The following is a 26,112-nucleotide window of genomic DNA, read 5'->3' on the forward strand; positions in this document are numbered from 1 at the left end:
GTAAAGTGGAAGCTGTTATCAATTGGCTAACACCGACGAATATTTCCGATATTCGCAGTGTCTTGGGTTTGGCAGTATATTATAGGCGTTTTATTGAAGAACTTTCTATTATAGCAAGGCCTATGACCCAATTAACGCAAAAAATCGACGTTTTGTGTGGACTGATGAATGTGAGTCAAGTTTTCAGACTTTGAAGGAAAATTTGACAACAGCTCCAGTGCTGGCTTTGCCATCAGGCTTAGGTGGATATGTTATTTGTTCAGATGCATCTCTAAATGGACTTGGTTGTGTTCTAATGCAAAATGGGCGAGTGATTGCATATGCTTCTAGTCAGTTGACGCCGCATGAGACTCGATATCCAGTCCATGACTTAGAGTTAGCTGCCATTGTGTTTGCATTGAAGTTATGGCGTCATTATCTGTACGGTGAGCAGTTTGTGATTTATTCGGATCCCAAGAGTCTTAAATATCTTTTCACACAGCCTGACTTGAACATGAGACAACGTCGATGGATGGAGTTACTTAAAGACTTTGATTGTGAGATTCAGGATCAACCAGGGTGAATGAATCTTGTTGCAGATGCTCTCAGCAGGAAAGTTCAGAATGTTATGATGACATCTTTGACCATCTCTAAAGTTCACGAACACTTGGGAACTTCAGGATGGACTTATCAAATCAGTGGAGACTACTTTATAGTATCATCTATTCAAGTTGAGCCACAGATTTTATCCAGCATCAAAGCAGCACAGAAAACCGATCCGCACATTCATATATTTAAAGAATTTTCTTCGAACAGGTCTGTAAAGGCCCGTATTTCGTATTCATAAATTTTCGGAATTATTAAAAATTTTCTAAATAAATAATTATCTTGTCTCATTTAATTAAAATAAACATGTAAATAATTTTTTTCTTTAAAATAACAGCGGAAGCAAATATGGTTTTATACCAACAATTTAAAAATAGTCCAACGTAAAAATCAATTTAAAATAATCCGACGTATTAAACTGAGTCTGAATAATAAAAAGTGCATAAACTAAATCATGAGGTCCTCGGGTTTACTACTGCTGTCCCAAGATCGCTCACTGGTCTCCGCCCGCAGTCTCGACCTCATCAATACCTACAACAATCAAGTCTAGTGAGTCTAAAGACTCAACATGTATATATCGTGTATAACAAGTAAATATATATAATAAAATCCCATGCAACGTAAAAATATGGTATCGTAAAGCGTACGGTGAAAATCGTATCATGAATAATTATAACTACGTGCATATCTGAAAATTCATACGTAAAAGCTTTGCTCAATAGAGCTCTGTCATAACATATCATAATTTTTCTGGTAGAGATAATGTTTCTAAGCTAGTGGCCCATAACATAGCGTAAGCGCCTGATCAGACTAAACCACAGTATACTGGGCGGTAGAGATCAATCACAGCCCTTGGACTGGATGTCCGTACCCATACATAATCATAAACCGGTCGTAAGTCACCGGGCGGAGAGGTCCTCGGTTGCGCCTACCGACTTCCAAACCCATAAGCATAAGGTGGCCACAAGACATATAGCATATATCTCAAAAATAAACATTTTATATTTTTATGCACGTAATATAATTATAAACTTATTTTTCCCGGATGAGTTGAATCGTTCCCAGGCTTGCTGCGACTTACTTCTAATATGTGACATATGCAATAAATCTTAACTTTACAAAAATTTAACAATAGAACCAAAAACGAGACGATTCGGACCAACAACTTGATTTTTAACCATGGCTTCGTACCAACCCGAACCAACATTAAACCGACGTTTAACCATGATTAAAAATACCCCAAACATACTGAAAAATATGCATAATAACTGTAAAACACGAAAATAGGTAAAAGGAATTCAAAAACATAAAACACTCTTTCGAAAGTCATTTTGGCACCTTTCACCGTAAATTCTCGTACGACCTCTAAACTTGACCAATTCACGAACGGCCAAAAACATGATTTTCCTAACTCATTGAGGTACTGTCCAGTCCAAGGCCATGGGCTAAAATCCAACCAAGAACTCAAACCACCTCCAAAACCGAAGATGAAGCTTGCTGTCAAAAAAACAGAAATTACAGCAGCAACTATGGGGTTTGTTTAGAAATTACAGCAGCAACTATGGGGTTTGTTTTGATCAATTTATGAAACTGATGACCATGGTGGCTTGCACCACCAACCAGAGACTCTTACCAACATCCTAAGGCATGGCTTGGACCATGGCTAAGGGCTAAAAGCCAACCACAACCCAAGCAAATACCTAGGACAAATCACAGCTCCAACCCAAGAACACAAAATTCTGTACTGTGATGTTTTGCACTAACTTGCTGTCTTGTATCATTTCCAGTGGTCCTATAATCGACCATGGCTCAATCTAGACATGATGAAGTGTTGTAGGAACCATGGCTATGGGCTAGAAGCCAACCATAATCCATACAACACAACCAAAACCGAAACCATACTCATACCAAAAATCAGAATTTTAAAACCGATGAGCACTTGTCATGTTTATGTAAAAATCTGAGGGATCTATGAAACAAGCTTTGAAAAGAGGATTTGGTCACTGTCCTAAACATGATAAGGAAGGGTTTTAACCATGGCTACAGCCCCTAGGACAGCCAGGATTTCGAACACCCCTCAAACAACTTAATGACAGAAAAATCGAACCAAATCTGTAGCTTGTGAAAATAGTTGCTGTCATGCTGTTGTTTGAAATGTTTGGACTCAAACCAATTAACCAATAACACCCTAACATACTCTAAATCATTCCTAGAAGTAGCCATGAATGCCTGGAATCGAGCAACTCCCTGTAAGCAACCAAAAACACCAAACCGTGAAGTTGAAAGCAAAAGAGCCAAGAATTCTGTACATATTTTTGCTTGGACAGTTGCTGTCATTTTCGATTTATTGCTTGAATCATGCATATATAATGATTTAAAAATATCTATAGAACTTGATTGAAGAGAAAAGAAACAATATATACATGCCTGGAATTTGTTTTGAAGAAAAACAAATCAAAACGACAATACGACGCGACGGAACCGAGTTGAATATCTTCCTTTCTTTTCTACTTTTCTGCTGATGTTCCTTCGATTTCAGCTGCTGTTTTTCTGCTGTTTTCGAAGTTTAAGGTTGTAGGAAGTGTAAGGGATGAAAGTGAATGATATAGGAGGTGTTAAAGGTGATATAAAACACATTAAGTTGGAGGTTACAAGTCAAGGGATTGAATGGGTTTTGACATGCACTTTGGATTCCCTTAGCTGCCGATTCCCATTTCTATTTTTTTTTTTTTGCTGCATAATTCGGTGACTTACTTAGTAATTAGTTGGGGAGAAATAAGGTGTAATAGTTGTGTTTGAATTACTACTAATTAGTGAATTAAAAATGGGTAATTGAATACACCATGAAGTCCATTTAGAGGTGATTTGAATGGAGAATTACCAAACTTTTGAAATGGTTTATGGTTTGACTATAATGTTACTAATATTGCATGTACAATGTTGTTTAAAATCTAATATTTTAAATATTTAAGGTTTTAAACACTCCTACCATACATTTTAGTGCATTAACATATTAATTTATAATAACCTCTTGTATGGTCTTGCATGGATTCAAATTTAAGTATTTAAATACTATGTTTAATTTTTTGAATACTTCATACTTAGATTAATTCATTCTCTCTTGTTTACATATTTTAATTTAAGCTTTAATTAAATATTGAACCTAAAAGAATTTATTTACCCTTAGCTCTAATTAATTAAATAAATTCTAAAACATTCTATTTCTTTAAATTAAATTATTCCTTGACTTAAATTAAATTTAGGAATGTCTTTCTTATTATTAATCTTATCTTTAATCTTCAAACTCCGGTCCGTCCTCGCGTATTTAACTGAAAAGATAAAACTAAACTTTTGCATTTAAAATAAATAGTTATGACTTGTCAAATATCAAAATGAATTAGACCCTTCATATATATATATATATATAAATCATTTTTAAATTTAAATAGTAATAATTATGCATGGCTTATACGTAGTCTGATTTTCGGGTCGTTACAAGGTCAGACAGAAAAGTTTAGTGTTGCCTTAGATGATAGTTTGCGCTTTAATGGTAGACTTGTGGTTCCTAATTTGATAGATTTTAAAGAAGCTATACTACGGGAAGCACATTGTAGTTGACACAGTATTCATCTAGGGAATTCGAAAGATGTATCATACCTTGAGAGCTCATTATTGGTGGGAAGGTATGAAGAAAAAAATTTCTCATTTTGTGGCTAAATGTTTAACGTGCCAACAAGTTAAAGCCGAAAGAATGAGACCTGGTGGAATGTTACATAGTCTTGAAGTGCCGCAGTGGAACTGGGAGCACATTGCTATGGATTTTGTGACTCACTTACCTCGTTCTAATCGTGGTTGTGATGCGATTTGGGTGATTGTTGATAGATTGTCTAAATCAGCTCATTTTATTCCGTATGATAGTACTTGTACTTATTTGAAAATGGCGAAATTGTACATTGATCATATAGTAAGATTGCATGGTGTGCCAGTAACCATAGTATCCGATCATGATCCAAGGTTTGCTTCGAAGTTTTGGGGAAGTTTGCAATCAGCTTTGGGTTCAAAGTTGGCTATGAGCACTACCTATCACCCACAGACAGATGGTCAATCAGAAAAAACATTCAAACGCTTGAAGACGGGTTACGGGCAGTAGTGATGGATTTCAAAGGTTGTTGGCAAGAATAATTGTCTTTGGTTGAATTCTCTTACAATAATAGTTTTCAGGCAACAATCGGTATGGTACCATTTGAAGCTTTGTATGGAAGAAAGTGCAGACCGCCGATATGTTGGGAAGATGTAGGAGAAAGGCAGATGTCAAAACCAGAATTTATTCAAGAAATGAAAGATAAAATTGAATTGATCAGGAAAAGGATGAAAGCAGCCCAGGATCGTCAAGCCAGTTATGCTAATAAAAGGCGTAGACCTTTAGAGTTCCAAGTGGGCGATAATGTTTTATTGAAAGTATCACCATTTCGGGGTACTATGAGATTTGGACATAAAAGGAAGTTAGCTCCGCGTTATATTGGTCTGTATGCGATTGTTGAGAGGATTGGCACATTGGCTTATCGTTTGGATTTGTCGCCGAGTTTGTCTTTGATGCATAATGTGTTTCATGTATCTATGTTGCGGAAGTATGAGCCAGATCCGTCTCATATCTTGAATGTCGAGGATGTGGAGTTGTACAGTTCTCTTAGCTATGTTGAACATCCTGTGCAAATTTTGGACCGCAAGGAAAAACAACACAGGAGCAAGACGATTTCATTGGTTTTGGTACAGTGGAGTAGACATGGAAGAGAAGAATCTACATGGGAATTAAAGGCAAAAATGCGACAAGAATGGCCTCATTTGTTTGAAAATATAATGAATTACGCGATGTATTCTGAATTTCCTATGTATTACCAGACGTAATGTTGTGGATATCAGTGTTGTGTTTGTTAGATTTCGAGGACGAAATCTTTTATTAGTGGGGGAAAATGTGAGGCCCAATAAGCAAGGCCCAGCCCATTTATATTTTATTTAATCCATTTGATAGAAGAAGGAAATCAGATCGGTCAAAATCCAGAAAGCTCTTCTCCAGCCTTGCAACCCGTCGCTTTTTCTCCTCCTCCTGTTTCAGTCGCGTCGCGCCGCCAGCAGCCGGAGGAATAGTGCAGCAACTTAGCAACTTTCTTCCTCCTTCTATTAACTTCTTTTCTGCTTTGAATCGGTAGAAATCGGAGCTCCATCCTTCGCGTTCGGGCAGCAGCTGAGTTTCGTTCTTTGTCCGATTTGGTGAGCTTCTAGCTTAAATTTTTCTTGTTGATGTGGGTTTGTTTAGCAAGGAGTAGAAGCCCTTTATATTTCCCTGTTTTCAGCTAGGTTTCCGGCGTGTGAATAGTGTTTCCGGCAAGCCACCTTCGCAAGATCAACGTTGTGCGTTTTAGCCTTCATTCTTGAGGTATTTAGCTTGAAATTTCAGATTATATAAGGGTTATATAGGCTGCCTCGAAATTCGAATTTTAATCGCTTCGAATTAAATTGTTTTAGTCAGTTGGAATGTATTATATTGAAGTGCATAGCGAATTTATATTGTAGGTTATATCGTTGGACGAGTTCATTCGATATTCCTTAAGAAATTATTGTGGTGTTGTAAGTTGTAGTTGAGGTACGCTCAAACCTATATCATTATGATGCTTATATTGGCGTGTAAGAATATTTGGTGAATGTTTTTTGCTATTATGTGCCTTGAATGTTTATTCTGTTGCATTCATGCATTAATTGTATTGGCATAACATATTGAGCCTTGACTACTTTGACGGCGATTTAAGTTGATTCTGTTGAGATATATTGAGTCATCAGAGGGACGAGTGGGTTAGGATTAGCCACATTCCCAGATGACAGCTAGGGACGAGCGACTTAGCTACTCGCATTCCCGATGCTATGTGCATGGACGAGCGGCGATTTGATGCTGCATTCCTGGCATGGGTGGCCACTGTTACTGTTGATGATGCTATTCGTTTGGACTCTATTTGGTATCCATTATTCCATTGTTACCATTCATGCATCGCATATCATTGCATTTACTTGGTATTATTACATGTTTTTTATATACGTCGTAATTTTACTGGTTTGTCGTACCGAGGTCCGACCCCTGTTTTCTTTTTATGTTGTTTTTTTTTTATGCCATAGCAGGTCATTCCAAGGGATTTGACGCGTCTGGTGGAGCGTCAGCGAGTGGTACCCAGTAGTCAGTCGGTTTGTGTCAGAGTTCCCAGATATTTATATATATTATGCTGGTTTGATACATTTGTCAGGGAAATGCCCTGTGTAGCTGTATGGTTATGTTTTTATGTTATTTGAATTTTATTTGTGGTATGTTGTGCTAGTCCTGGCCAGTGCGACTGTAGGATATTTGTTTGGTTGATTGTGAACGTGATGTTATTTTCGAGCGTATATTAATGTTGTGTCTTTTGAGATTTTTTGGGATGTCCTACTTACGGGAAGGTCATGCCGAAATTTCTGTAGGTCCAAATGAACGTTTTAAACTCGTTTTCGCTAGTTTACACCACTTAATCCTTGTTGTTTGGTAACTAAATATTAATTAAGAGCAGGGCCCTGACATTACGAGAATTTCATTAAAATATTTATCATGTGAACTATAAAATTAGTGATACAAATTTATTTAAAATAATCTTTCTTGGTACAATCGAGCAACATGATAGAAGTTGATAGCCAAAAGTATGATCCTAGCACATCTGTATATTTCAACGAGAAAACTCAAAACAATAACTTGAACCTACTTTACAATTGCATCAGTAAATATATTCACTTTGTATAAGCAATTAGCCAAAAGTATGATCCTAGCACATCTGTATTCCCTGCCTCTGTAAAATCAAAACTACGAGGACGTAGATGGTCGATCTTCTTGCTTCTCGATGAGCACACACCTTGATGGTGGACCAAACACGCTTAATAGAACCTGAAAGATTAAATGTAAGATGAAATCATATGTGTCCTATATCGTAAATACAACCGATGGATCAAAGTGTGCATTTCTGAATTCGGAAAGCCATTTCTGGGATTTTCTTGATTTGGCATCTTAAAGTTATGATGACTTAGATTCATAGCTAGTTGATGATTTTTCAATGGATTTTGCATCTTAGGTTTCAAGTGATATGTCTAGAATCACACTTCATCAACGATTTATGTAATTTTTTCTTTTTTCTAACCAAAATGAATCATATGTTAATATAAACATGATTTTAACTTTTAACTTAGAAAAACAAATATGAATCTTCCAGCTATTAAGAATATAATCCAACTTATTTTGATTATTAATAGTTATTGTGGCATATTGGAAAGTAGAGAAGATCTTACAGGCAAAAGTACAAGCCCATGCAAGAAACCAAGCAGCACCAAAGCAAGGTACATTTTGAAATAGTAAACCTGAAAAAAATTGTTTAGTGGTGGAACAAAATGGGTCTTTCTGATGGATGAATCATAGCGAACAACGATCAAATACCACAAAAATTTCCGTTCTCGAAAAGCAAAGAACAAGCACTCCGACAAGCTTTGTAAGTGTGATTCCACTGCCATGAAACACAGTAGGGAATTTGTCAGTCAAAACTGCTTGAAAAGGGATTTTTTCTGAAAAAACTACGACAATGCAACAATTTTGCTTTGATACATTATGCATAGCAACTCTTTAACACTATACCATGTAACTATCGAAAAGGGAATCCTAGTTCAATTTTAACGTCATTTAACTTTTCGACTGCCCTCTAATGCACCATGTTTGAAGAACGACTTGTAATAAAATCATAACCGAATAGTTTAGTTCAGTAAAGTGGACAATTGCACAGATCGAGCAAATCGAACTTTCTTTGAAAAAAAGGGAAAACTCTAACCTGAATACAGAAGCCCCCATTGTTGTAAGAGCCTCCTGCATCCGTTGATTCCTATCTCCGCTAGTCACCTGTCAAAAGAATGTGAAATCGGAGTTGAAACAATCAATCTATTCGATGAGATTAATTTTGGCAAATTATGATATTACTGATTCTTGAAAACCCAACAATAAAGAGCTGAAATAGTCTCCTTGAATATTTATCATGTATTATACATTCCATTTTCAATCATACGGTGTGGCAATGCACACCGCACTTCCACATGAATGCTCTCCAACATGGAGAAAAAATATAATAAGGGGAGTGAGAAGAGAATCTGACCAAGAAAGCATGTGTTATATGCACACAGAATTCAACAGCAATACCCACTGACATTACAAGATTCACGACTGACACTGCATTCAGTTGTATATTCAGGATAGCCATTACACCCTGAAAAGTTCCATTTCACATATGAAACGAGTTTAAAACTTAAAATTCTTATTTCAAGGGTACATAGTAATGCCAACCTAAGGACAGAAGAAAAGGATTTTACCATCATATCCACAACTATCATTGCCAAAACAATTAGAATTATGGCTGATGTCCACAAACTAGACAAGGAAAAAAGTGAAACTAGAAAATTAGAAATAGAAATAATCACATCGAGATATAATCAAAAGAGTAAATCACTGACCTGCATGTTATCACTAAGCAAACAACAAAAACCGCACCTGTCAAATTATAGAAACTACAGTTTATAATGTGGAGACAGCATCGGAAAGAAATGAACAAGAACTTGTATGCCTGATTAAAAGACACTTTATTTCTTCAGTATCACTGCTTCATCTTAAGAGCGAGAGAAAGATCCCAATGAATTGTAATCCATGAGAATTGATCGAGGTAGATGCATGCTCTGGGTTCACCGTTTTATTCATGGATAAAACAAGACTGAAAAATAATAAACTATAGGGAGGACTCCTAATAGAATAGACTTAATTTTAGTTAATTGTAACGCGTTTTCAATTTTCTAGTCTCAAATGCGTAGGCTAAAAGGAATAAATTATTTTTACTTAACACATGATCTGGTTCAGCTGCAGAACGCTAAGGGTTGCACTTTTATGGTTAGCCTGTCATAATGGGTTGGACATTAACGAAAAAGAGAGGGACAAAAAATGTCATAGCTAACAATGGTACATATTGCATATAGCACCACTAACAATAATCACCCTGGAAATAATTAGACAGTCCCGATCAAGTGTAAATTGCAAAAAAAGAAAAGAAAAGAGAAAACTAACCAATAGCTATGGCAAGATTGATCAATGCCGTCTTCCATATGTTAAGGTATTGCTCAAAGAACATGTAGAATACTGCATAGGGAAAGATGTCAATCTGCAATAGACAAAAAATTGAGAGCCAGTATAGTCAGAAGAGAATGACATGCACTTTCAATGAAACAACTCTCTTCTTCACTCCCTCCCTCCCTCCCTCCCTCCCTCTCTCTCTCTCTCTCTCTCTCTCTCTCTCACTCTCTCTGACACAATTCCACCAGACAAAAAAATTGGTCACGGCAAAACATGAGAATGATAATATTTTTGGCATATAAAATTCACTATCACAGTGTAACTGAACTGCATATATCTTCTCTTCCAAAAGTTCCAGATATCAGCATTTCATGAAAAGGAAGAACCCATAAGTTTCCAAGAAAATGCTCTCATAATAGCCAAAATACAGTTGGAAAAAAAAAACTGAACACAATAACTTCAGTATCAAAATATCTAAAATGCGAAAAAAGAATATTATACTGAGTACACAAACATTGGTACAAATTTTAATGACTAAAGGAAATAAATATGGATTTCACAAGTCAGAAACAGGAGCTTCGTCAAGAACAAAAGGTAACAGATCCTGAAAATGCATTCACATTTTACAAATGATTCAGCCAGAGGACAAATTTTCCTAATTAGATATGCCAAAAACTCTACCTGTTTTATAGCTCAAATGCTCAATTATTACCTTTAAAGAATCCGACATTCTTGAACTGAAATCTCGTGCAGCCTTCATTGAGTTGACATAATCAACCTGAAAACCATTCAAGTTTAAAAATGGTCATAATTCCAATTATTCATTATAAAATGGTCATAATTCCAGTTTTTTCTCACAGATATGCCTCACTTGTTTATTAAGCGGAGTGTGGTATGTACGAAATGCCGAGGCTTGAATGACTCCATCTTCATAGCCTGACGAAGGATGAAAACAATTTGATCAAGACTGTAGAAAAAGGTAGATCTTTTACAATAATGTATAACTATTTCGGGCTTTTTTAAATTCAATAAAAACATATTAGAAAAAGATAAAATAATTCAAGAGAAATCTAATCTCTTATAAAAAGTTCAGATTGCAAATATAACTTAATTTCTTGTTTTTCTTTAAATAGTTACTGCACATGGGTTGACCAATCCGAATGGTATATACCTAGATAAATGTCCAAAGGGCTAAAACTTCTATTTATTTAGTTGAAAATATAATAATTATACCTTGACAAGAGTACGAAAAAATAAATATATTAAAATCATATCAAATATATATCACGGTCATGATAATTGATCAATCTTCTTTGGTGTCTAAACTCCTTCAAGTTGAACATGGAAGCATGAACAAAAATGACCAATTTGAAAGCAAAAAAAAGTCTGGAAGAAATCTCGAGCACGGTGCATTCAAAATCAAACAGACATAGAGCAAGCTTACAGAGATCATATATACCATCTTGATTCAAGTAACAAGAAACAATCTTCAAAAGTATGAACATGATAGGACACAGAAACAGCATTCAGTTTAATAGAATAAAATCATAAAAAGTTCAGCCTGTTACCAGCACTACCTGTTCATACCATACTGTGAAGATTGAGTAAATTGCTTACACAAAAAGTATACTTGAATAATAGAAGACTGATTTTTCAACCGCAACCACAAATGAGAGAGAAAAACCATGACCTGTTTTCTGTTCGTTATATCATGTCGCGAGAAAAGAAAATTTGAATTGAAAATCAAGGTTACCACCTCCATCACATAAAAGAGAAATATCATACAAATTAAATGAGTCCACAGATACCCAATACCAAAAGCTCACAATCATGAGATGGTGTAAACATGTTTACTAATAAACAAAAACATTTTCTATTATAATGTTCACCTTTAAGCTGAACACTGCCTGTATAAGCTCCTTTTCCACCTTTGGCACAATCAGCAGAAGGTAAAGCACTGAGGAACCACGGAAGCTTGTCCCGAAATTGTGATGTAGTTGGACGATCATTTTGTAAATCAGAATGCCGAAAACACTAAAGAATCCAAATATAAGTAGATAGTTTTTAATAAATCTAAAACATTAGCTGTCTAAAATAGATTTTCCACTCTTCCACTACATCAATTATCCACCCCACCCCAAAAAAAAAAAAACAAACCGAGGGGGATGCTTGCTTTGTTCCTAACCAAAATACAACAGAAATTTGAGAAGCATATCTAAGGTAGTTTATCAAAGCTGAGTTATACACAAATAAACCTGATGATTGAAAGAACTATATTACCGTAGTACATTCTTTGCAGACAGGGCTTAGACCACAAGGGCCATCATTTGGCGAACAGCATGGAGGCTGAAAGAACTATCATGTCAGAAAATCCTAGATATAGATAAGAACTACGAAGTACATGATGAAAGACACCTATTTGTAACAGTTTTCCTCTACAATTTCTAGCATTGGGATATAATAAATCATAAAATGTTCAAGATCCTAAATTTATTATCTTCCAGGAAACTAGCAAGATTTATTGCCATGATTGGATTGCTACAAGTCCTTCAAAATTTATTTTTCGTATATTTAACAGAAAAGAAAAAATATTATCATAATTTCTACGAAGAAATGAAAATGTTTAAAGATGGAATAACAAATGAAATATTTGTCCCGGACCAGAAAGCATCAATAAAAACAGTTAGATGAGAAACCTGATCATCTGGTGGGCAAAAGGTCCCGTCTGTGAATTTCCTGCAGCAACCAAAAGCTTCAGGAGAGAGCCAAACTAGAAAATCATCAAGCCATGAAGCTGCAGGTTTAGCTATATAACTTGATTCGGGTACTAAAGATGCTCTAGCAATCTGTAGAATTCAGGAAGTCTCCAATTAGAAATATCAATTTGTTAAATAAGAAAAGTGGCTAAAAAAAGTTGTATTGAGATACCATTAACTGACATACAATTAACTGACATAACAAAAATAAAAACAACAAAGAACAGTCAACCCATATCATGTAAAATTCAAAACCACCAAACAGGTAACTGAAATCCTGTCTCGATAAATAAATATAGTAATATCAAGTCAATTTTTCAGTATCTAACACCACTGAAAAATGCTCAACTACATAAATCTTCTCACGAAATTTTTGTTTTAATATTTCGGCATGCCTGAAGGGGAGGTAGAAGAACACATTATATAGTCAAAAAAATTTCAACCCCAAGGTAAACACATGTAAACATAATTTTTCTTATGGGATCTCATGCAATTGGACAAATCACAGGGCCGATAAACTTGATTCCCCATTGTATGATCAACTACAAACAGTTAACTGATAAAAGCAACTGATGAACGATGGATAAACTCTAATAGAAGCTGAGACCAAAGAAAAGGGGCGTAAAGGAATAAGAAATTAGAGGGTTCTATACAACAGGAAAAAAATATCTTTAAATATATCACAGGCTTGAAAAAAATGTAACTAAGATAAATCATTCTATCTCCACGACAGTAGATTTACCTCATTTAAAAGAGAGTTAGAATCACAATGGCTAATGGAACACAGCTGGTTAGTCTGTCTTGATTCTGAACTGTGGAATTAACAAACAGGAACATCATGAAAACATGTGTACTTCGAAAAAAATAGCATAATTCATAAATAAATATTAGGATGTAATAGAGAGTATAGAGTTTAAAAAATATGGCCTCATGTATCTTAGATCAAGCCTCCAAAAACATTAAAACTCTAAATTATCCACATTCTCCAAGTAATAGGAATAATATCTGTCAGCAACAGAACCTCTCCAGCATTTTTCATATTAGAACAAACAACGACGACTATCAGCCATTTTTATTCATTTCTTCTTTAATATTTTCTCCCTTTTTGTCTTCGGCTATGAGGAGGCACAAATAGTGAAAATAATATGCTAAAAATAACACATTTATTATGGAGATCTATAAAAAAGGAATTCACAGCAAAGACACCAATTTATAGATGTAGAGAAACTATGACGACAGAAACACCTGAAATTGTAGTTTTTCACGACAAAATAGAGTGGCGGTCCTATTCTGAGATATTCTGAAATATTATTGAAGTAACCCTGTACAGAAAGAAGATAATCATCAAGTTTCAATAAAATGACAAAAAGATCATACTTGGGGCGAAAATATTCAGTCTAATACCTGAAGATATGAGTCTCTAGGTAGAACGATTTGCTGTTCTAAACCAGGTTCAATTCTTGTACATAATGCCTTCAAAGTTTAATAAAAAAAATCACCTCGCAACCAAAAGTGAAATAACTAATAAAAAGAGCCTAAAAGAACAGCAGAAAGACTAGATAAGACAACTTACTATGCTTGCCAGTGCGAAAGCAACAAAGACGCAGATAACCACTAATTTTACACCCCAAAGATTCAGAAAGGGAGCATGATATTCCTAGACAAGGAAATGTGAGTGGTTATGATTTCAGAAAAGGAAAAAAAACAAATTATTCCACAATTACAAAACTAACCAAAAAATATTAAATTATTTATCAATTCCGAGATGCCAATAACCAGAATTACAGAGGATACTACTGGTCACTAGAATCCATGAGAGAAAGTCATTAGAAGACGTAGCAAATTACAGATAATTTTGAATTACCCTTAAGCACACTTCAAGGTCTCCGTCAAATGTATTATGAAGTGTAAAAAAAAGTTAACCGTGCCCATGCAAGGTAACATTTTTTCATCTTGGATATAATCAAATGAGTGCATAGATTAAATCTGCTACCTACTTTAGCTGCGACTTTTTTCATCTTGAATATATTCAAAGGAGTGCATAGTTTGAATCTGCTACGGAATTTAAGTGCAATGTTACAAACAAAATATAAATTACCAAAATGAGTTGCTTTCATCAGGCTGGCGAACAAACCTTTTTACAACGATACTGCATGTTTAAACAAAGATTTGAAAACCTGATAAATGGCCAACTAGATCGAGAATTATTGTTAAAAGATTAATCTATGGTTTATGAGAATTGGACCCAACCAAGTCTGCTTTTGTCAGGGGATGAAACTGTGAGAGTTGTTTCTACATTTGTGTTTATAGAAAGTATCAGTCCTGTAGACAATAATGCTAAGTTTCTTAGGTTCTCCTTTGATAATTTCACCTTGGTTTTTAGGTTATATGTGCAGAGAAATATTTGTATACACTCCTTTGGGTTCATATAAAGTTAATATGTCCCAAGAAATATACTGGGCTAGTCTGATTTCTGGAGATCTATTAAAGCTGTAATATGTAAAACTGCAAATCAACTTGTTTGTCACAAAAAAGATAACTCATCTTTAGGAGAAACATAAAACAGAACATTAGGAACAATAAAGCTATTTCTTACCAATTACCCATACCCCCACCCCCCTCGAAAAAAAACAGCCATCAATTACCTTCATATACCGAGCTAGCAGACCAGGCTTCTGCAGATGGACGCCTGCATTTTCAGACACTTTGGTGCTTAGTTACCAAAATAAAAATCAACAAGAAAGGAGCTGAGAAGATGTAGAAAAAGTACCTTTGTCCTGGTCAGCTTTTGAATTAGATACTTTAAAGCAAGGAAAACAATCAATCCTGTTGTCCTCTGCTCTCAAAAAGTCAAAAGCAATCAAGGCGACGAAAGCAGTGACTTGCAGAAGGAAATCCAAGAGGACAGCCAGTGCTGTGAACCAAGTCCGTGAACAAATTCAAAAAGTCATTATATCTACAATAGGTTGACAATTACTCCATCCACTTCTGTAAAACCGCTATTACGACCTATTAGAGTTCTAACCTGCAAACATGGAAAATACACGGCAAGCTGGCATTGGAATAAAACTTCCGACGGCAAATGCCAGTACCTCTGAGAGAGAAGCTAATGTAATAGATGGCCCAACTTCAACAAGTGCACTACTAATGCGTCCCTCTATTGGCAATTCAAACTGTTGGCGTTTAACTGCATGAACCAATATGCACATGTTGTCCACCCCAACCTGATAAAACATGAAACAATGATGAAGTCACCAAGTTTAGAAATGATTTGATGATTTAAGGGAAAGAAACTAAATTCTCAAATGCTATTGTCACTGACGATTAAGGATACATTAGCTTGTATTTGACAACTAAGCATAAAAGATTAAAAGTGTTTATATAAGCTGCTCTTCAGACAGCCTTACATATAATATATTCATGATGACACTTCTGTTACAAGGTGAAATTGGAAAAGCTAGTCGAGCTGTTCAGACCAGAGTTGAATAAATTTGAGAGTTAAACAACAGTTTTTCTTGGTTCTTTGTTTGTGAAAATCCAATCACCTTGTGAATTTCAGTTAGAAGCTCTAAGCATTTGTTTAGCAAGCCAAGCTTTGGAGGATTTCACACAAGACAATCCTAAGATGCTGCCTCAAACTGACTGCAGTTTTTCGTTATCCTAGAAAAGTAGCTGATCTTAAATAGTCATAAAAAAAATACTATAACCAAAAATCTTGATGAGAATTAACCTTGGTTAAAGTTAGTTTATCCGCAGAGCTAAGTTATTTCTTTACACTTTGAAAAGGTTAGATAATTTCACCAAAAAATGCATGTAAACATATCAAGACTTGGGGAATATCTTCTTAGAGAGGGAAAGAAATGATTCTCTTTTATTAAAAACTTTTATTACTGAACTTCAATTTCACCTGCAAGGTAGAGTTAAAACTTCTATACAGAGCATCATTTGATTTCTCAATATTCTTTTTACAGCTTCATAAAATCCTACACTTTACATTAGTGCATCTTTAAGGACTCGCAGTCACAGATTCTAGACATGGAAATATCCATCATGTATGAGTTCAAAGCGATAGAAGCAAACTTGTTCTTTGATATGCCATAAATTTTAACAGTATCGAAACTCAAATAAATTGTAATGCAAACAAAAGCTAAATCATTGAATGAAAATTGAATATCCTCGCAACGTAACACTTCCATATTCTTACTGTGAGGAAGCAAATCTTATCCGAAAAAAAGAACAAGCATGAAACGTTGCAAATAGAAGCACATGAAGTTAAGTGATACAAGGATGTATGAGAATAAGGCTTACAGCTAAAACAAGGAAAGGAATGACTTCCATTATTATAAGTGTTGATTTCACACCAATTGCACTGAAAAACCCAACTGATCCAAGAACTGAGAGCATGACAAGCATAACTCCTGAAAGGCCAAGCAATACCTGCAACATCATAGAAGAGAAGAAAAAATCTCAAGTTGATATTTTTGGATATCAAAATTGGGTAGTAAATCAAGAGTAATATCTACAACATTAAGTAATCTCACTGAGCCCAGAGAATGTAAAATAAACTTCTTCACTCAGTAGACAGATTTTTGTACATGGTACACACAAGTTTCTCTGTAAACTGTACCTTGGAGGAAATATAAAAGGAAGAGAAACGACGAGTATCACCAAGTGTCAGAGATATGTACGCAAACATTACGAGATAGCTGATCTGGAACAGAAAACGAAGAAGTAAGAACAATATGAATAAGCAACTAAAACTTAAAACATAATGGTATCTTTATTATGCCAGATTTAATATTATATTAAAACAATTTGCAGTCTGAAAATTCTAAAAGTAAAAGTGAGCATATTTATTTTACGTTCCTTTGGGAAGGGCTAGTTTTATCAACCGTAGTGTGGAAACGTGCACAAGGAGTGGGAGAGATTCATCTGTACCAAGATGGTAATAGCATCTGCAGTGCTTTCTCTTTTTAATTCATCTTCAACAGAGCTTTCTGATGAAAATGCAAGTGTCAAATTCCTAGACTGAACCATCAGTAGAAGCTCCTCCTGCATAAAGAGAACTAATTAAGGATCCCAAGCATTAGAGCAGAACAGAGTGAAATTAAAAATAGGTCCCATATTTGACGGGGAAGTACAAATGAACAATAATTAATTTCCAAATTCCTCTTCTACACTGGCCACAGAAGGCAAAGGTATAATGTGTCCAGCATGAGAAAATTTTAATGGAGCAAGGCATCATCAGTACATATGGAGATAATATATCCTAAATCTAATTTTGCTGCCGAATCACAGGATCCATTTGTCTAGTGTCTACTATCATAGTAGACAAGAAATAGAAAATCTACATACGACTTTAGCTTTGCAAACTCAATTTGAAATGGAACAAACAAAAAGGCAAGAACAATGAATTAGTAAAAAAAAACATGGAAAGGCACCTCATAGACAGAATTCCCAAGTCCAATTCATTTTAAATTTACTTGAAACATGTTCAACTGTTGAGCAAACTTGACGACCCTCCAGACTGATACTTCCTAAATTTACACTTCTCACATGAAACAACCAAGCACTAACATGCAAACTCAGGGCAGGGAGTTTGTTCTTAGAGGTGCCTAAATCATTTTTAAAAAAGAACTAAGTATGGTGAAACTAAACAGTACATGGCCTAATTGCCAAGATAAAATCGATGAATTAGCTCACAGTGAAAGATAACAATAACTATAAAATGACAGTACTTTATTGATTGAGAAGCAATGGACAACTAAGACAATAACAAAAAAATGAGAAGAATTATGAACCTTCGCTAGCTGAATGAAAGCTTTCTCCCATGCCACAGCTCTTTTGGTGTCATTCCCTTCTTTGTCGATGGCATTGTTCACAGGATAGGTCACAATGAATGCAGAAGCCTGTTTAAAATTAGGTTTTTGCTTTATACATACTATACATTTGCATAATCAACTAACAAAAGCAGCACACTTCACCTCTGAAAAATTACTTCCTGAAAAACCTCCAAGAGAGGTGCTTGGATCAAGGGGAGCTTTAAATGCACTCAAGCATGTGTCTGCTGAGGAATATTGCTACAAGAAACATCCAGATTACAAATAGAGTCAGAAGGAAGTACAAATTGGGAGGAAAGAGCTTTTGAATATTGATGTATAAGGATGGAGATCTCTAAAGATACCTGGAAGCAGTATTCGACATGATCAATACCTCCAAAACTATTATAATTTCCAGAATCCATCTTAAAATACTGTCATCAACTAGGCTTAATTAGTCGACTGATAACATAATGAATATGAAACTTCTGCACAGGAAATTGCCTAAAAGAACTCGAAGTTAGCATAACTTAAAACAGACAGCCTAAATTGAAATATTTTTCCAACTACTTTTATATGATAAGAATAAAAAAATTCCAAGTCATATTTTTTCATGGCTTGCAGTATTTTAGTGATATGCTTTTGGTCTTCACAGAAAGATAGATGACCTTAAGTTTATATTCAATAATCCTAAGATAATTAAATGACATAAGCATAAACTTGTAGACCAAATCTGCAGAAGGAGACACCATCTGGAAAGATGTTATTTCATGTCCGCAATCTTGATTTTGATGATAACAAAACTTGTTATTTTGTTTCTAATGATTTACCTAAGGGCGCAGGAAGCTGGAACTGATCAGGCTTCGAACTGATCAGTTATCGAGCCAAAACTGAAGCTAACAGATGCGAACTGAAAATGCCAGCTGATTGCCCAAACTGAATCAGCTCAACTGATTAAAGAACAGTTCAACTGATTGTCCAGCTGATAGGCAGTTCAACAGAAGACCTTCAAAAGCACGGCCAGCTGATGAAGTGCTCAACTGATGAAGAGCCCAGCTGACCAGTTCAACTGAAAAAATGAAATCAGTTCAACTGACGACTCAACTGATTTCATCAGCCCAACTGAATATCAGTTCAGATGACTAGTTAGGTGCATCAGTTAGGATTCAACCAGTTGCATAACTCAGCAAGCCTATTCAAAGGAATCCAGTTGTGTACAAAGTTACAAAAGCAACTGTACTATCAAAGTACAATAATGGACGTTGCAACAAAGCTTAAAGACAAAAAGTTCCAGCATAGATTTCGGAAAAGTCAAGACACGAATCTCAAGGAACGCATTCAAGCTACAACGGCTACAATTAATGAGTCTCACTGTACGATCAATTTCCCGCCTGTAAATAGAAGATCAGTGAAGACCAATATAAGAAGAAGAAAAAGATGTGTGGAAAAAAAACAATAAACAAAAAGGGCACGCTTATTGCATATCAGCTTTGAAGAAGCAATCAGCCTAGAGGGAACACTTCATTGTGTTATCAGCTTAGGTTAGAAGCATAATTCCCTCAGTGTGTGAGAACACTTTCGTGTTCTAATCAAATATCAGTTCTCACACACACACATACCACCACTCAAATATCGTCTTGCACAAAGACGTAAAACTTGTGTATGTAGTCTTTGACACACAGACGTTAAACAAGTGTTGGCTGGAAGGTGATGGCTTCAGTCTAGTCTAGGATTTCAGTTAGGCAGTTGGGTAAGTCCTAAGCTGAGTGGGTTTGTACAAAGTGTTGTATAAATCGAAGTCTTCTAGTGGATCCTACCCGAGGTGGTAGAAGGGGTGACGTAGGAGCAGTTGAAGTCTCCGAACATCCATAAACATATCTTGTGTATTTAATTGTTTAACTACTGTTTTCAAACTGATTTGATCAGTTAGATCATCCGTCAGTTTAGTTTTCACCATAACTGAACTGATATATGTCACAACTGATTCCCTTTATTTTCAGTTATTCAGTTACACATGATATAAAATGTATCAGCTTTCTTAACGAATGATTACTTCGAGTATTTGTCCGCTTGGTTTGTAACCAAACTCGATCTAATTCATCGGTATTTACATTCTTAGAACACGAGCTATTGCAGCTCTTGGAGAATATTGTGTTTGAAACACCTCGCAGGTGCCCGAACCGATCCTTCAAAAGATTCAGCTAATGAAATTGTAAAGATCTACGTGATCTATAGAGGACTCTTTGTTACCTTATAATCCTGTAAATGTCAATAATTTCAATCGATCCAGTAACCAAAAAGTCATAATGCTACAATAGGACACAGTCAAGAGATCTTGTGATGATTCTCAAAGATGAGCCCTGATCATAGTACAAAATTCGTCAGCATTATCCTACTGTAGTTACAGATGGATATACTTACTTAAATAAGACAAGCCAGTTATTTCTCTTGTACTCTCAGTGTACAAAACAAATGGCTATAAAGTGTCTGTAAGAAGTTAAATGTTGGACACCGGTAATATTTTTTGGTACAAGAGATAGATAATTTTGAACTCTCTTTTGCTTGGAACATGATAAAATTGCAAATATTCACAAAAAATTATCCGGTTTTATTAAAGCGTCATACCTGAAGAATGCTCTGCGTGGCACAATCCTTGCCAAGTGGTTTCATGCAAATGTCTGTCAGAGATACCATTGAACCAGAATAGTTAGCTCTGATCGCGTCCACCTGTTGAATGATATTATAGATTGTTTTCTCTTCAAAATCATAGAATTCAAATAGACACAAAATTAAATAGCCAAAATTAGAAGTAAAATGCTACCCTTTTCTGTATATTAAATAGTAAATTGATATTGCTCTCTGTCACGATGCTAGGTGCTTTTCCATGAGGAGAGTCCGGAATTGTTGCTATAATGAGCTGAAATATTTTCCAAATTAAATTCCCAATCTCTATATAATGTATTCTTTTATTTATTTATTTTGGGTGGAGGCTGAGGCTGGGGCTGGGATGCATCAGTAATGTACAATACCTGCTCAATTCTGTAGAAAGGTGCAAGTTGGCTATCAAAGAATTGTTTCTCTTCAGCAACTCTACTTCCTGGACCTACCCATAGCTGTAATGACAGTAATGCAAGAACACAAATTCATTGGTACAGATACATATAAATAAGTAGCGATTTCATAGATAATCTCGAGAATGTGACCAATTGACCAAGAAAACTAACAAAAATCAACACAAAATTATGTTTCAAAGTAGATTTTTTTGGTGGATAACAAATGTGAATCCAATAAAATTCAGAAACCATATTATACCTTTTCAGGCCTTGTCTCTACTTGAAAACGAATAAGACCCACACAAAGCAAAAGAACAATTGCCACTGATGAACACAATACCAGTACTGGATTCCTAGCCACCCATGTCCCATATCTCCTGAAACAGACATCAGTTCATCAACCATTTCAATGCATCGTTCAGAAACCAAAGGAACAATCTTGCACAATTATAAGTGAAAATAGTTAACTAAACTCCATGGAAAATGACCTGTAAAACTTTGACATGTAACCTTGAACTATTGAAAGTTGCACTCCATTAGTAACTTGGGGAACATCCTCAAGCATCTGAAAATTGGAAATAAATATTATTCAAGTAACTTCACAAGAAAAAATATCAAAAGATGGCAAGGTTAATTAAACCAGTAAAATGGATTCAGAGGAGCACTCAGAAAAAAGTAAATGATATGAAGAAGGTATAGTACTAAAATCTCCCCAATGAGTTAAAAATGACACAGAAGCTTCCACATCAACTTCTAATGTGTAGAAAATCATTCCGATAACGAAGAAATATTTTAAAAATATCTGCTCTGCAAATTTCACTCGTTTGGTGGCACAGAAATCACAGGTAAAAGCCTAAACAAAAGAAATTGCAGATAAAAGACCACTAAGTATCACAATGCAAAGGAAGAGGGCATCATTAAAGGGACAAATACATCATTCAGAGTCTCAAATTGTATGCACCTGCATGGGAATATTCTCATCTTTTTGACTGTTAACGTGCCGAACAATACCACTGTTGGGAACATTGATCAATGGCTTAGTTCTAGACATGGGACTTCCTTTTCTTTTCCTGTGAAAGAAAGCCCATACAAGAAATAAGGAGACCAGTACTATGTACAGAATCGCTACGGAAACTTCAATACATTTTGCCTGCATTTATCAAGAATGGAAAGTGAATTAGCTACAACTACTTCACAAACATGGAAGTATACTGAAATTTACAACGTCTCATTTTCCTTGTCGTCCGAATCATAAACTATAACGCTCAAGAGGGATATATCTCTAACCTTTAAAGACCCGATTCTTACTGAACATGAACCTTTCTTGGGAGGAGAAAGAGGAGCATAATTCAAACAAACAGCAGATGAAGGACAGTCACCACATGAACAACCTAAGGAAGTGTCCCCACATGAATATGCGGACACATTCATAGGCTTCATCATGGATGACTCAGGGGGACTCGACAAAAAATTGATAGCATATGGTGATCCAAATGCACCAGGGCTTGCTTTTTTTCCCAGAAATGTGTACCACTCTGCCCAACATAATTAATAATCAGTTAATTAGACAACCAATTTTTTTTAAAAAAAAAAAACAAGACCCGAAAATCACATGATAAAATTAATTAAATGTATGGTCAAGCAGAACAGGTGCAATCACAAGTATGTCTTCTTGTATGATACCTAGACTATAATAAAATTAGTAGAAGTTCACCATGAAAATTTCTAGCACCAGCTCCGATAAAGTCTATGGCTCGAGTATTCATGGTACCAAATTTTACTTCCTTGCAAGAATCAAATAATCCTTGCCCAAAAGTGTCGGCTATGTAAAAGTCAATACCATCCACGGTCAAATTCTTCCTAACCTGGACAACATATAACATAAAAGAAAAAAAAAAACCTTATCGATAAATGAATACGATACCTATACAAATAGTTTTTAATGAAGAGGAAGAAAGTGAAACTAAGGTTGCCGTGCACATTAGAAGTAGCATAACAATTACATTTTAGTTGCAAACATGATTAAAGTGAAGTCCTTCACCTTGGCAATAGAAGTCACATTAATAAACTGACTCTGATAAGGAGAACATGTAAGTTCGCAGAATAGATTCAGGAAATTTCTCAAGCATGCTGGACAGCCTACAAGGAAAGGAATCACCTGCAGCATGCATACTTTTAAATGATTTGCATTGTCAAGATAAACATTACAAAACGGAACCACCATGAGTGAACATTATATAAAATTATTTTATTTGGCACAATCATCAAACCAGTGTAAATTATTCAACATAATTGCCTTGACATGATATAAAATTTCAGAATTCCCCATGAATAAAATTCCATTGAAAAGCAACATAAAATAAGCTTCCTCAACTGCAGTTTGGCCACTGCTAACTCTCATGTAAGCCATCCAAGAAAGACTCCAGCTTCCAAGTACTAATTTTTATGAGCAAAAGATAAATTAAGAAAAGAAATATCGCGCTAACACTTCCATCAGTTTTGCCTCACATGCAATAATTAGAAAGTAACTAAAGCCACTGAAAATCAATAAATTAAGCCACTGGCGTTGAACTTAAAAAAAAACTTATATGAGTTTCACTGCTTTGTAGATATTCCTTTGACAATCAATAACCACCTATTGCATAGCAGGAGAAGGAGTTCATATAGCAAATTATCGAACCACAACAATTTCGGTATAAGAAAAGCTGGAACTGTGTCATCGAACTACAACAATTTCAGTTTCTTACTTGCTGAACTTGTGTTCGTAAAGTATCGAACTGCGCCGCCGTACAGCAGACATTTCCAGTAATTCTTGGGCACAAACTTTGAATCTTTGCTGACAGCAAATCACCGGGCTTTTGGCAGAAAAGCCAAAAATCCAGCATGAAACAAATAACAGTCAGATACATAATGAAGACTTGAACAGTTATGTATGACAACTAGAACACCGGTAATCAGTGTAACAGACAGGCAAATGTTATACCTTGACTGGCGGAGAACCAAAAGGGCAGTTCAGAACTTTACCATCACTGCGAGTTCCACAAATGTCATACATGGCACAGTACTCTTCAGAATGTCTTTGTCTAACGATTAAAAACACAGATTCAGTCAGTAAAGATCAATACATGCTATCAATCTCATACTCTGCAATCACTCATTGAAATTAAATAAATTACAAATTAGATTCTGACTAACTAGTTAGATTCTGACTGACTGGAGTCTAAGTTGGATATTAATGCACAAAATCATCCTATTTGTTTTTTTTGCTTCCAAGAAACTCGGACAGTCCACTTCTTTCAACGATTTAAAAGAAAATTTACTTCATCAGTTCATCATAAAATATAATTTCATGACAAAGATCTATGTTTTGGAATCTAAATCCATATAGTCTGTAAAAGTAACTTTTCCTCCCCGGTGCCTCTCTACACTGACAACTATTACCGAGCTAAAAAAAAAATCATAAGAAGAATATAAAGTAACTTGAAACCAAGGCCCAACATGAGTTTGACAATCTTGAATCCATCTCAAACACTCAATTAGCACATTGTTTTCCCAAACAGACAACAGAACTTACCCTCCCGTTGCATTGGCGTCTAACAGGAACCTTATACCAGACGTCTCCGCACTCACCATAGATATCACAACAAACAAGACCTGCAATCCCATGATTCTCCCACAAATCAAACCACAGTTTTCAAGAATAACATCCCTTCTTCAGTCACAGATGAAAAAGATTACCCAACTGGAACAAAACTCACCACAAACAGGGAACTCGAGACGACCCTCATTTTCATCCAGTGTGAAGAGCCCATTTACAGAAAATGGACCTTCAATCCAAATAAAAATCCAAACTTTGCACCTGTAACAAGAATATATGCCGTTGTATATATATTATGATGATCTTACAGAAACTGAATCATGGATCAATGGTGAGGGAGAAGAGTTCAGATTCAAGGGTAAATGCAAAAGGGACTGTATATATATATAGAGAGAGTAATAAATACAAACGGCAAGATACATCCATGTTTGCGTGGGGTATATATACAGGCACTAAGAATTAATGTAGAAGATTATGCACGAGTTTTAAGGTGAAAAACCGACAGATGACGAAATCCAAATCCAGAGGATTATCTATCGTATTGTTGTTGGACTAAAATGCCCCTGCTTTCGGCCCCTTTGATGGGTTTGTAACGAATCATGTTTTTGCCCATGCTCACCTTCCTTTTTTGAGATTAGGAAGTGAAGAACATGACCATTTTAATATTTTAGTGGTAGAACTTTTCAAATTTGTGAGAGCTAAGCATGAAGTTTTTTTAAAAAAAAATTTAGAATATAATAAAATTAACTAAATAGTGTTAAACTACTAAATTTAAATTTTAAAATTAAGTCAAGGTGAGGTGACACAACTTTTTAAAATGTTCTAAACAACTTATTTGATATTTTATAAGTTAATTTTTTCTATCAAACACGAGCATATAAATTATTTTAAAGAGTTTTTAAATATAGTCAAACGCCTCATAATTTTTTTTATTTTTATTTTTACGAAGCAAATAATATTGCGATTGAGAAAGTAGAGAAAATCTCATATAACCCGATATTTTCACCAATCAAAGCACTCTAATATATCATATTAGATTAAACTTTGTAGACAAGTTTTAAAAATTTTATACGATTATTCCCATACCCCAAGTTCATATCCCAAGTTTAAAATTAATATTCTGCTAGGTTAAATTTTG

At 35.2% G+C, this 26,112-nt stretch overlaps 1 protein-coding gene across 2 annotated transcripts; it reads right to left on the reverse strand.

Annotated features, from left to right (window-relative positions):
- Nucleotides 1–7,218: 7,218 nt before the first annotated feature.
- LOC142547346 (uncharacterized) lies at nucleotides 7,219–25,526 on the reverse strand. 2 transcript variants are annotated; one of them, XM_075655605.1, is made up of 39 exons: nucleotides 25,135–25,522; nucleotides 24,951–25,030; nucleotides 24,360–24,459; nucleotides 24,124–24,231; nucleotides 23,418–23,534; nucleotides 23,091–23,241; nucleotides 22,664–22,911; nucleotides 22,338–22,526; nucleotides 21,865–21,941; nucleotides 21,636–21,753; nucleotides 21,353–21,436; nucleotides 21,145–21,240; nucleotides 20,949–21,050; nucleotides 18,689–18,757; nucleotides 18,489–18,584; nucleotides 18,306–18,413; nucleotides 17,443–17,556; nucleotides 17,132–17,215; nucleotides 16,813–16,941; nucleotides 15,530–15,728; nucleotides 15,275–15,418; nucleotides 15,150–15,193; nucleotides 14,078–14,161; nucleotides 13,909–13,977; nucleotides 13,750–13,826; nucleotides 13,247–13,316; nucleotides 12,445–12,594; nucleotides 12,029–12,094; nucleotides 11,638–11,782; nucleotides 10,620–10,684; nucleotides 10,461–10,526; nucleotides 9,743–9,836; nucleotides 9,142–9,178; nucleotides 9,001–9,058; nucleotides 8,787–8,897; nucleotides 8,469–8,536; nucleotides 8,084–8,150; nucleotides 7,939–8,007; nucleotides 7,219–7,540 (listed from the first exon to the last, which is right to left on the reverse strand). In XM_075655605.1, the coding sequence occupies exons 1-39, from the start codon at nucleotides 25,186–25,188 to the stop codon at nucleotides 7,460–7,462; spliced, it is 3,888 nt and encodes a 1,295-aa protein (XP_075511720.1). In that variant the 5' UTR covers nucleotides 25,189–25,522; the 3' UTR covers nucleotides 7,219–7,459. The 2 variants fall into 2 exon arrangements, 1 of the variants encoding a protein (XP_075511720.1); XR_012820665.1 differs by lacking the exons at nucleotides 7,219–7,540; nucleotides 7,939–8,007; nucleotides 8,084–8,150; nucleotides 8,469–8,536 and having other exon boundaries at nucleotides 8,785–8,897; nucleotides 9,743–9,814; nucleotides 25,135–25,526.
- Between the last annotated feature and the right edge of the window lie 586 nt (nucleotides 25,527–26,112).

The sequence above is a fragment of the Primulina tabacum genome, chromosome 5 (genome assembly GCF_025594145.1).
Source record: "Primulina tabacum isolate GXHZ01 chromosome 5, ASM2559414v2, whole genome shotgun sequence".
NCBI classification, from domain to species: domain Eukaryota; kingdom Viridiplantae; phylum Streptophyta; class Magnoliopsida; order Lamiales; family Gesneriaceae; genus Primulina; species Primulina tabacum.

Excerpts from the sequence above, each read along its gene's own strand:
- LOC142547346 (XM_075655605.1), bottom strand. The coding sequence starts at position 25,188 with ATGGGCTCTTCACACTGGATGAAAATGAGGGTCGTCTCGAGTTCCCTG. Across the intron at positions 17,216-17,442 it reads CAGATGCTATTACCATCTTG|ATCAGCTATCTCGTAATGTT; the intron begins GTACAGATGAAT and ends TTTCTGTTCCAG. Across the intron at positions 9,179-9,742 it reads CAATCTTGCCATAGCTATTG|GTGCGGTTTTTGTTGTTTGC; the intron begins GTTAGTTTTCTC and ends ATAATTTGACAG.